Genomic DNA, 12,607 nt, shown 5'->3' with positions numbered 1-12,607 from the left:
ATATCAGAGTTAATTGATTAATTAGTCGATTAAAGAGCCAAAATGACTTTTTGCAACCTATATCTGTTAAATTGAAACTGTAGTGGTCTTAGCTCGTATTGATTTGTCCGTTTTTATGTTGCATTTGCACCGTCTACTTCCTGGCATGCGGTTAGATGTGTACTGAAGAGGTGGGCTTGTTTCTGGGGTCAGATTGACTAGAATGTGTCCAAGATGGCTGAATTTATTCTGTATCACATTCTGTGTGTAGTTATATGACCCATCTCCTTACTGGTTATACACATAGTGAGACCATGTTATAAGAAGCTGCAGGAGGAAGATTATTGTTTATTGCTTGCGAGTGAAATTCAGGTTCATAGAGACTTTAGTTTGTAACTTAATGTCCTTATGAGCTGGGAATTATCTGGCATTGCTTTCTTATTGGTCGAGCTGCTGTAAAACAGAATATGAAGTTTTACCCCAGTTTGTGTGATTATAAAAAAACCCTTTGAAGTTCTTCCCTTAACTGCAGAAACACTGAAATGTGTCAAGAGAGATACAGTGATCCATCGATGTTGATTGTCACTTTATAAGACGTGACACTCAAATTGATTTTGGAATGAAACTCCTCATATGTTATTCAGATGCGTGGGATGAGATTTGAGCGGTGATGGCTCGTGAATTTATCACGTCAAGGAAGAAGATACAAGATGCTGTCACAAAGCAGACTGGTTTGAGCGTGAATTTCTGGCAAATTAATGCAGCGCTGAAAAGATGATTGAAGACTGCATTTGGCATAATCTAATTCAGAATGTCAAGAGGGATGCAATCATTCCCCGCTAATATAAACAGTGGAAAATTAAAGCAAAACAAAACAAAAATAACAAGTTTACTGAAGCGTTTGTCATTTGGTGTCCTGGGGAGGTATAAATATTCTGCCTTGAGGAAAACAGCAAAGAAACGAGTGGCCTCTGCCCACAATGTGGCTGTGAATTCTGCTCTAGATAGTGAGGGGGAGAGGGAAAACTTGCTACCGTTCTCACGTAGACGTAAAAGTGCCAACCATACAGGAAATACAACATCAGTGGCAACAGTGCATGCTTTAGAGCTGAGACAAAACATGTCTCTGGAGGTTTAAGTTACAAAGGCGGGGATTTATCAAGGTCAAACGGAGGTTGGGAAGATGATATCGCTTTAGTCTGAAAAGTGGATGACCCTCCCTTTCCTCCCAGCAGTGGCCACACAGACAATCACACACACACACACACACAAGACACACACTCGCTGACTTATTCTTATATAAGGTGCCCCTTGATTCCCTCCCTCACTCCCTGTGATCCTTAAACCCACAACAAAAGCGAGTGGTTTAATTTCCTCCTCTCCTCATCAGGCCTGCAAAGACCTGGATCCCACCCAAGGGAGATGAGATAACATCCCATTGGCCTGACCACCACCCATCCTCTCTCTCTCTCTCTCTCTCTCTCTCTCTCTCTCTCTCTCTCTCTCTCTCTCTCTCTCTCTCTCTCTCTGTGCCCAGGGGCTTAGACGAGCGCAAACTGAACCGCTTGACCGATCACCAACACACGTACTCACACGCCGAATTCCCTTCCCTTCCCTTCCGCCTGTGTGTCAGTGTGTCTGTGCGTGATGAGCTGTGACTCGCTCGGGCCAAGGGTTTCTCTACAGGGTTGAGCGGCCATGTTAGGACAGCTGTCTGCAGCTGTGGGCACCAGACAGAGAGACAGACGGACCTGTCACCTCCAAACTGTGTAATCCATTGGCTGATGAGAGCACAGATTATGGAAATAGCGAGTGTGTCAAGATGGTTAACTGTTTTCCTAGTGCCATTTTTGGTGCTCATAGTGTAATTCCCCTGCAGTTTGGGGTTTAGTGTGTGAGTGAGGTGTGTTGTGTCAGACATCTTTCTGAACCAATCAGAATTTAACAATAGAGAGATCAGAATCTGTTGACAGTCTGTTGGCTTCAGCTGCCAGGAAGATGTCAGTATCAATAAAAACTGTTCAAAGCTCACTAACACGATCCTGGTGGATTTTTGAGCTGTATTTAATGAAGAGTGTTTTTATCTATTTTAAATTTAGAGAAAAATCCACTAGATAACAGTCTTTGTAATACACTTATATTTGCTTATTGCTGGAAACGTGCCACGATCATATTATATAATGAGTTAAGTTATGATTTCCACCACTAGAAGTCTGTACCTCTATTTATTTCCAGTCATATTTTGCATGCAGACAGAGAGTTAAACAGTGTGTGCAAAAAGCAAAAGACTGTTTATAGCTGATGTTATCAAAAATCTCCAAATGTTACTAGATGTGTGGTGATGACCTTTTCCGCCTGATTCAACAAAGCCAAACTTTACCACCACGTCTTCGCTTGCCAAGTTGGAGCTTTATTACAAAGTTTAAAAGGCTACAGGGGAAATGCAGATATAAACATTTTTATATTCTAATGTTTTTTTCTGAAATAGATTTAATTAGGGGCTTTAATAAAAAAAGATATGGCTGCCTTGGTAAGTAAATCCCCTGAGAAGAGGGCAAGAGAAAAACCTTTAATGGGAACACAAATTGGCCTTGGAAAAGGATCACACGAGTAGAGAGCCCTTTTCAGGACTAGTGCTTTGCCAGCATGTCAGAAGAAGATCAGTGATGGAAATTAAGCATGGAAAAATGCTGCATTTAGTAACAACATCAACGTCAATAAAATGCCAGGGTGCAGGATATCTGCACCCTCCCACCAATTCATGCCGAACAAAGCAGCATAAACAGCGCACATTTGTCATTATGGACGGTAAATGTACTGTAAACTCTCCCTCTGAGTCTTTTTGAGGTATTTCAACATTTGGCCTGTCCCCCACATCTTTCTCTCTGTGGGCTCCTGGCTCCGCTACACTCTTGCTCCTCAGAACCAAGGTCAGCTAGATAACACTGGCTCCAAGCATGCATCAACTCCCTGCAAGAAATCTGACCGTGATCAGAGGAGAGAAGAATAGGGAGGGAGTTTTGGAGGAGTACTGTTCCTGTTATTACCTAAACTGCACAGAGAAAAGGATCATTCATTGTCCTCCACTTCTGGCACAGTATCCCTGCAATGATTAGAAGAGCAGAGATAAACCAACAAGCATGCATGCAGATATTGCATACTAAAACATTTATGAACCAAGAGTGTATCTGCACAAAACGCTTCTTTGTTATACCCACTACTGCACCTTGTGCCTGAAATCACACAATCAGGTACTGTGTGCAGCAGGTCTGCAGCAAAACATCTGTTTTTAATCATCAAACCCCCTCCGCTGACCATCAGGAGCAGTAGCTGAGCTGTTTTTAATCGCATCTGCCACCTCTGCATGAAGTGACACTTTGAGAGTATGTTCAGTAACACAAACAAAAACCACAAGGTTAATGACGGGCATGCGCTGACCTGCCAGTTAACAGGGGTTATGTGGCTGTTTTTTTTTTTAGGGGTGCAGCACCCCAACTGAGAGGACAAGTGGTCCGTGGAGTGGCGCCAAGGCTGTATCTAATCCAGAGTGTCGTGCGGGGGTGGGGTGGGTGGGGGTTAAGCCGCTCTGACAGAAGGCCCTGATGGACCCGCCTCTGATCACTGCTGATAATGAGTCGAGCCAGACAGAATTTTACACACTGTCTCAAACGCAGTGCCAGTGTGTTAATCAGACCAGCTAATCAGGTCTGAGCTCTTTTCAGTGCACTATCCTGCAGCAAAGCAGACCTCTATTAGCCCAGGCTTAAGTAAACAACAGCAGTCGGATTTACCTCAGTTATATTATTGCTCCTCTGGCTTAACAGGCAGGTAGTCGTTATGAGGATCTTAAAAAGTTCAGATCTTCTTGACAGATTTGCAGAGAATGGAGGTGAAATGTCTGAGACCTTTTTAACCTTACGCCCTTACATTCCACTGGGTACAATTTAGACCATTTGTCAATACAGCAGTCGCAGCCTGAGGAGCTTCATCATTCCTTGACTTCAGTTTGTCGTCTCTCGAAAACCACTGATCAACTTAACCAATACGGAAAAGGCAAAATAGGACAGGTAATTAAAGCTTTCAACAGGGGACAAATTAAACTGAGAATTATGTAGTCAACAATCATATAAGGCACACTGTAATAATTAATTCCCCATTTGCAATCCTTGTCTTGTCACGCCTTGCCAGCCTTGTCTTTTCTGGTTACAGCAGCTCAAAGACTAGAAGCGCAGTTTCTCCAGCAAGTCTGTGTTGTATATGACGGACTGTGTGGCAGTGTTAGTTTCCAGTGCCTGTTGTTGTTGCTAATGCAGAGCTTTGTGGCGCTAAATCAGCACAATGTACAGTGGGGGTGGACAAACCACATATGATGTTTTCACTCATTAATGTTTTGGCCAAACATAGATGTACAGTGTATAGATGACAAGTGTGTGTATTTACATAGACTGACAACTAAGAACATGTTGTTAGCATGCTGTTAACTATTTGGTTGGTCATGAATATTTGATTGTACATTTGTTTACTTGGATGAAGCTTTAGCCTACTGGCGTATTGGTATCATTTCTTTACTTTGTTGGCACTTGTGATCTATTTTTGGTCAGCATTGACTCGATTGCGGAACTAAGTGACTTGTTTAGTAGCTAATCTAATGGACTAACCATGTTGTCATCTTCACCATGTATTTGTGTTGCTGATGTCTTCAGGCTGGAGTCATGGCAGCCAGATGCAGGTTTGAAAATCTTTCATTTTGATGGATTACCATTACTGGCACCACTGTTAACATTTTTTTGATATACTGGCAAGAGATTCCAGGTTTTATGATCTCCAGGACCAAATGGGGAGCAACCAAGAGGGGTCTTTCCCCCATTGTTTTCTCTATCTGTACCTGTGCTTTGCGAGTCTTTGCATGCATCCCGACATCTGGATTCCACCTTGGGCTAAAGGTATGAACCGAACTTCAAAAGGCAAATCAGAGACAGAGGCACACCGGGTTGATTTCACCACTGACAGGGCCAGCTCCCAGCATCTGGCTCAAGCCTTATTTTTGATCTTCTGTGCTTTATTTCCAGTTTGGGCACTCTCAGTGGAGATACAGGGGTGGAGTGTGGGTGCGGGACAGAGAAAAGCATAGCAGTAACTTGGCATAAAGTTAGCAGCATTTCTTTTGTAAATGTTTGAAATACATCTTCAAGCAACAGAGAGCATGGTGTTCTTTTACTAAACAAGACGACGTAGGTGATAGGGAACACCTGGAAAGTGAGTAAGTGTACAGTGGGAAAGTATATATTTCAGGCATCAGCAGCTAATGGAAGCACTAATAAATTAGACTATGTGGCAGAAGTGGAGCATGTGCTGCAGTTTATCATAGCACCTCCTCTTCAGTTTGACAGCATAATCTACCCCAACTATGGCTCATGTTCTACATATACAAGTATTCACATTATATCCACGTAGCTCGGCTCCCGCTCTGTTATATTTACTTTCCTCTGTAACACTTTCCAGTGGGTGTTAACATTGTATCTAACAGAACAAGTCAGTTAGTCGTGAAGCCTGAAGCTCGGTGCAGTGAAAACGTGGCGATTTAGCACCTTCAGCATCATTGGGTGCTGTTGTTTATTGACAGTGAGAGTTGGAGTTTCATGACTTATCACATATGGCGGACTGAGTCATCTAGAGCTGAGGGGTCAGGATTGTGTGTGTGTGTGTGTGTGTGTGTGTGTGTGTGTGTGTGTGTTTGTGTGTGTGTGTGTGTGAGCACTGCAGTGTTTCTCATTGTGTTTCTCAGGTCAAACACAGGGCACCCTGATCAGAAGTGGATAATGAGGACAATACGTATTACTACAAGTCAGCAAGAGGAAAAAACAATGGACAGTAATAAAAATAAAGAATTAAAGATAAGCACAGAAAATACACATCATTTAATTAACAGGTTTAACTGTGGCTGACTGTGTTGACATGACCGTACCGTGTAGTGGACCGTGCTATCAGGAAATCCAGAAACGTTGGAAGAAGTTCTATCAAGCTTAATAAAAACCAGTTCACCACTGATTATCTGACTGTTTTTATACACACACACACAAACACACAGAGAAACTCTCCTCTGGGAGAGTTGGTATAATAAATCTCAGGCTCAGAGGAAGATCGTATGTGGTCCTCAGCGACTTGTTAATTAGGCATGAATAGCAAAGCCATTATCAGGGCTGGTTTCATAGCATGAAAAAGAGACTTGACAAAATAGTGTGATTTAAAACCAGCAAAGATTTTCCCTTTCATTGTAAAAGAACGGAAAAAAAAAGAAAAGGTGCAAAAATTTAGTTCAGCGTTGGCACTACTAGAATTACACCCCTTTAAACTTATTAGATTATGTGTGAGTTTATATGTGTGTGACATCATGTAGAGGATGCAGGACGCCGATTCCTCTGGAGAGAATAACGAACTTTTTGTCTGTGTGACCACAGACTCGGAGCCACACACACATCCACACATTCTCAGATATAAACCCAGAGAGGCTCAAATTAGACCTGGAAGGTCTTTAATTTTACCACAGGGGAGACGTTCTCCAGAGACAGACCAGGTTCATATGAGGAAATGTCAAATACATGGACTATCCAACATGTGAGCATGACTGTGTCCACTGTGTGTGTATGGATGGGTGTGCTCTTTGTGTTTTCACTCTGGAAGAACTCTGTGTGAGTGTGAGTGTGAGGTAATCAAACATTTATTACATGATTCGGGGATGCAGTAAGTGTTCAGAGCTGTAAAAAAAAAAAAAAAAAGTGTCTTGCTGCTGTTGATGAAGTGATATTAAAGAGCAAGTCTGGACACATTGTGGCTCTGCAGCCCCGTTAGCAAATACTTTGCATGTATTTGTTTGGTAAGAGAGAGAGAGAGTGAGTGAGTGAGCGAGAGGGAAGGGAGATACAGAGCCTTTATTTATGTGCAGTCATAGGTGTGTCCAAATCATTGCATGCAAGACTAGTAAATTATCTGCCAGTCTTGGTGTAAGCCTGGACCTGTCATATTATGTAACACCTTCCGGTTATTACATGGTTGAAACCACAACACAGCACCTTGTCAATAAAACTATATACTTAGCAACATGAGCTGACCTTCCTTTGATGATTCCAGCATTCATTATTGAAAAATATGCTCAGAAGCCAAAGTAGGCCTAGTACAGAATGGAGACATTCTGTAATGCATTTGCTTGCATTTGTATTTGGATGTGTGTATGTGCGTATGTGTCACCCCACCGGGTGTGTCGGAATCCATGTTTTCTATAGGATGAGGCCTGGCTGAGTATATCTTGTATAGGGTCTCAGGATTCCCGAGGGCAGAGCAGTTTCTTATCTCCTTGTGACACAAGTGTCATCTCTCAGTCTTCAGCCACAGCCTCGAAGCAGATAGATGGGAGCTGAGATTGGACACAAGAAGTGGTGTTGAAGCTGGTGTTTAAAGATAACATGTATTATTTCAGTGCTGAATGGAAACTTCATGGAGTTTTACAGCCGTTGAAGGGATCAGATTTTCTACTCATAAGCTGCTAGAATATAGCCTGCAAGTAAGAAATATTTGAATGTCATGATTTGTGCAGATGCCCCTCGCTCTCTGACACGATCTCTGTCTCACACAATGGAGCAAAACACAGACATACAAACAATGACTTTCCGCCGCTGTCCGCCGGGTGTGGATCGTGTGCGTTTGTATTGTGCTGTCGGATCGTTAGGGATGTGGGGCGGTGTGTGCATTGGATGAAGGGACATCCGCTGTAAGATCGAGCAAAAAGAGAAGGGAGCAGGACAGGGCAGCTGCACACAGCAAGTGCTACGAAGGCTGAAATAACAGTGGAGGAAGAGATCGTGTTGCCCTTAAACCAGGGAGTTTCCAGTCTCACATGGAAGTCACTGCTGGACGGAGATTGGCACGGGTCTAATATGGTAAATAAGCTTTTCAAGATCATTTAGAACATGGCCATTACTTAACATGCGTTTAATTGAGATTGCACATGACATAAATGTTCTTTTGTGCAACCGAAAAGCTTTGAAATCTGGCGTGGCAGAAATTGCTCAAGACAGTTTTCTCTACTTCATAAACTGCCATTGGCTGATATATATCAGATGGCTATCTGTGACCTCGCTCAATCAGAGGAGGGGGTTGATGTCTGCTGGTGATAACTGTGACTAACTCATGTATGCGTGAGTGGATGAAATCAATTGGACGGTGTGGCTCAGTTATTCAAAATGTCACAAGTGGCGGAAGAGATAGTCATTTTACCTCCATTGCGCACAGGGTCAACAGGCACAGTATTGTCTCTGTCGTGATTATGCACTTCATTTGCACTCTGAATGAGAGATCCGTTTGATTATATTTTACTTGCCAATGTAATATTTTATTAAAGAGCTGGTATTGGTTTGTTTTGCCTGTAAAATTCTGACCTGAGCTGCCACGACTTTTGCGCCCAGCTTCACCTTAAACATCAGCTTTGACTGTGGACACTATAAAGTCATCTCCTTTTAACACGTCAATTAACAGGCGAGGCCATCTCTGAAAGGTCATCTGGGGATTTGGATGAAGGGATTAGAGGAGGAATGCATCAGAGGAGGGAGCGAGAGAGGGATGTGGTAGCAATGAATGGGAATGGATGACTAGGGGATTTCAGTATAATGTCATTAAGGCTAGGGGAGACAAAGGATGATGGTCTGTCCACAGACAGCATACGGACAGAGCGCTGGCTGGTTGATTGACAGGGGCTTTATGCTTCATAGTTGTGTAGAACTGCAGTGGCACTGAGTTTCAGACTCACACAGGTGTTTTTTGTAATGATCTCTATTAGTTTTTTGCTTGCTTTGTAGCACTTTTGTGACACATTTTAATCTTTTAGGCACTGGTCGTCTATGTTGATCTGTAATCAAGGAGCGAGGACAGTAATGATTCAGTGTTTCGCTCAAGGACATTAACAGCATCTCACTCAGCTCTGACACTCACAACATTAACTCTGCCAGACTCAAAGCTCAAAGTGGAATAATGTGCAAGAATGAGACAAGTTAAGCAAGAGGTTAACAGTTTGCAGAGCCAGCGTCTTCTGTTTATGTGTTTGCCATACAGATCAGACCAGGTAATTACAGTTAGCTCTATTTCCTCTCCCCAGAGCCCCGACCACATTAGCATCTTAAGTGGAAAGCCGTGCTCACAACGCTTAAGTTTGTGTTTAAAACCACACAAGCTGTTACCTGTTTGTGCAGTGTGTGTTAGCTCTGTGTACATGAGAGATGATGCATGAATGCACGCAATTGCAGTAGGACTCTGATAGTGGATGTTGTTGCAATTGAATACATGGAAGTAAAAGCTGTCTTGCAGCTGACTTGCAGAGTATCTGTAGTCACAGAAATCTCTGCAGCCAAAAGGTGAAAAAGATTAACATGGTTGCAGAGATATTATGAGAATGCCCTCTTTTTTAAGGTGAAAGCCAGACTTTGTTATGATAAAGCTATTATAACCCCAGCTATTTTGATTGTATAAGAAATAAGGCACCAATCAGTAGGCTTTGTTAAGGCTGGCAGTAGGTGTAGTACATGACGCTCTATACTTCGATCTCCATGAGTGACACAGCAGGCTCCTGATGGGAGCTGCCATTTACTTAACTTTACCGTAATCGCGGGGCTCCGCATATCAACCTGTCTGTCAGGAGCTAAGACAGGGGCCGCATAATATGAAATAATCTGCTCTGCTTTGTGAAATTATGCAGCATTGTCCCTTCAGCGTGAAACTCTCTCTAACAGGTGGCAGGTAGCAAAGACAAGCATCCATGCTGTACATGCATGCTCATGAGGTGCAGATAAAGTGAGGAGTGAGATGTCAGCATTGTAGGCGAGTGCAGAATAGTCATTATCACATGTACCTGCACTGACCTATAAAATTTGAATGTTACATTGTGGGGAATGCAGACACAAACACAGACCTGAGCTTTCGTTCTGATGACAGCATACTGTTTGTCAGACCACTGTTGCATAAATGTTTTCAGGATGTCCTGGGTTCAGGTCAGATTTTCTGGAACAATGGCCTGACTCACTCATGCAGGCACTCTGTCTCTCTTTGTATCCCTCTTTCTCTCTCTTTCAAATACACACACACACACACACACACACACACACACACACACACACACAGACAGCACACATGTGAACTTCTCTCATCTTGTATTCATTTTCCCTGCAAGCATGGTCGTTTGCCTAATTGTCACATGTCCACATTACATTAAACTTGACATCAATTTCATATAAATCTCCTGCAAGCTATGTTCAAGACAGTTAGAAATTTTAAGGCACAAAGTTTAGTGCATTTGTGAGTAAGCGCGTGGTGGCCTGAGGAAACGTTCTGCTGCAACAGAGCAGTTTGCATTCATGAGCATTTATATGAGGCAAATTCCCTTGAGTTATTTCTGGACCTGCTTTGACATACTGGAATCATGGTGAGTATTTGACACAAGTCTTATAATAACAAGCCACTGACACTGGCTGCAGCACTTCACACACAACCCACCATCATTGTGGAAGACATTTTTTGATTTCTTGGCCACTTTCTAAATATATTTTCAAGACACGTTCCTTCCCAAGGGGCTCTTTACATGACTCTAAACCTTGTCATATTCCTGTGTATAAGCTAATGTCAGTGTCTCAGTTTCACATTCATCATAGCTGTCAGAGCAGATGTGGTGTACAGAGGGAGCCGCTGCTGAAAAAGCAAAATCACAGGCCGTATGGTTTTGACTGAAGGAGGGGAAATCACTGGTGTGGAATGTACCGTAGGTGTGAGCGGGCTGAAGCAGGTTTTACGGTGCTAATCATCGGTTGGCCTGCGGTTTTCACATCTGGACCCTAAAGCGGGAAGTGGTTAGCGGGGACAGGAAGTGGCTTTTGATGGAAGGCATTGCAGCACTTTCATACATAGCTGCTGTCAAAATCATGGGCTCTGCGTGCGTGCGAGACAAAGAAGCGGGAGAGAGCTAGAGGAGTTAATCTGAACTAAACTGTTGACCTTTGGAGGGGACGCCTCATTTGTCAGATGTGGACCGGTGTGGAGTGGTTTAACTTAATTACCCCTCTCCATCGGGAAGCAGAAGGTCTCATTTGCAATTTCCTCCTCTTTTATATGTGACTGCTTCCGCTGTAACTATCTTTTACTCCTGTGCAATTCTTCTTCTCTAGCTGTCGCATTGTGTCTATTCATTCGTTTTCCTGAAAATTGACAGAAGTGGAAAGTAACAGTTTTAATTAGCATACTTAAAGTAAGACTATGTAACTTTAAAAATAAGGAATAACACAATTTTCTTTTTAAGATTGAAAGTTAAAAAATGAAACAATAAAATGCAATCTGTTTTAAGTCTATACACTCAATGGTTGTGCTGGTACAGTCTTATTTGGTCTGGTATGACCAGCTAGCTTAAAGCGGCTAATGTTATCAAACTTTATCACTGAGCCACTAAGCTAACCTGATTACTTATTCTTGTGTTGATGTTACATCATTTTTTTGTGTCACATTTCAATTGTTTTATCACAAAAGTAAAACAAGACGTTAGCTTAGCATAAAGACTTGAAGCAGGGGAAACTAGCTAGCCTGGCTCTTTCAGCATGAGAGTGGTCTTCTCATCGTACATGCCAAAAAGTGACTATTTGTCCTTTCTTGTCCTTTCTACTACATTTTAATATTTGGCTTTTTATTCAACTACATTTGTCTCATCGTCGGGCAAATAATATGACTTTATGAAGTCTTTAAATTCCTTTCTGCAAAGTAATGATTGCAGCCAATTGTAATTAAAAATCAACAATATTAGTTATTAAAGCTTTGTTAATTTCAGCCATATCACCCAGCTCTATCTGATGGCTACAGTAAAATTTACTTCACTTTCCCCCAAAAAAATCCAGTAAAACCCAGAAAATGTGATAGTTCAGTAAATGTTTATATGCAGGTTTGAATGCAAGTTCTTCTTCCCCCGCTCTGGTATTTCATAAGATATTGGATTACACTGCCAGACCACTCTGACATAATTACTACCTACAGGTGATGGAGGAAGCCAGTATGATTCAAACTCCCAAGGGTGACACAGTAGCATATGAGAGGATAGAACAGCAGTGTGGGAGAGCTGTTTGGACCCACCACGACTGAATATGCTCATAAATCATTCAGTGTTCAGATTAAATTTCCCAACACATGTCGAGTTTCAGGTGACACGTCAACGGCATGTGACCTCTCTGTTTTAACAGGTGACTATCATCGTGCATTAACAGTATAAGGGCACATTTTTAATTCCAGGGTGCTGCAGCCGAGGCGTTTTTGAATGGAATTACAGGAGTCGAGTGATGGCTCAACAGTTTTGCCTGCTGTGTCAGGTCGCTGTAAAGGTGCATCACATAAATGCTGGCACACTACGATTCAGCAAATAACACAGAGGGATGATGATTAGAAATGATCTATTTAAAAAAAAAAAAAAGATAGACCTGTAGAATTATTAAGTGTTGGGGTTTCAAGGATTTCCATGTCAGAACTCATTAAACTCAAATAAGCTTATAAAAAGTGGTAAGTAGTTTTAAACTGTCTCTGCCCCTTACGTAAACTGTTAGATTGGATTGAAGAT

At 42.2% G+C, this 12,607-nt stretch overlaps 1 protein-coding gene across 20 annotated transcripts in view; it reads left to right on the top strand.

Moving 5' to 3' along the window:
• Positions 1-12,607, top strand: part of si:ch211-285f17.1 (sickle tail protein homolog) — a 108,978-nt gene that overhangs the window by 68,541 nt on the left and 27,830 nt on the right. Inside the window, exon 1 of one of the 20 annotated variants that reach the window (XM_056363770.1) lies at positions 7,769-7,913. The exons of the other annotated variants lie outside the window; for them this stretch is intronic. Coding sequence (XP_056219745.1) covers positions 7,911-7,913 — 3 coding nt within the window. The 5' untranslated portion in view covers positions 7,769-7,910. Of the gene's footprint in view, positions 1-7,768; positions 7,914-12,607 lie in introns of those variants that run through there. 20 annotated transcript variants of the gene reach the window in all.

The sequence above is a fragment of the Seriola aureovittata genome, chromosome 20, assembly GCF_021018895.1.
Source record: "Seriola aureovittata isolate HTS-2021-v1 ecotype China chromosome 20, ASM2101889v1, whole genome shotgun sequence".
Classification (NCBI taxonomy): domain Eukaryota; kingdom Metazoa; phylum Chordata; class Actinopteri; order Carangiformes; family Carangidae; genus Seriola; species Seriola aureovittata.
Note: the sequence above shows the minus strand (reverse complement) of the source record. Positions and strands in the feature narration are given on the sequence as shown.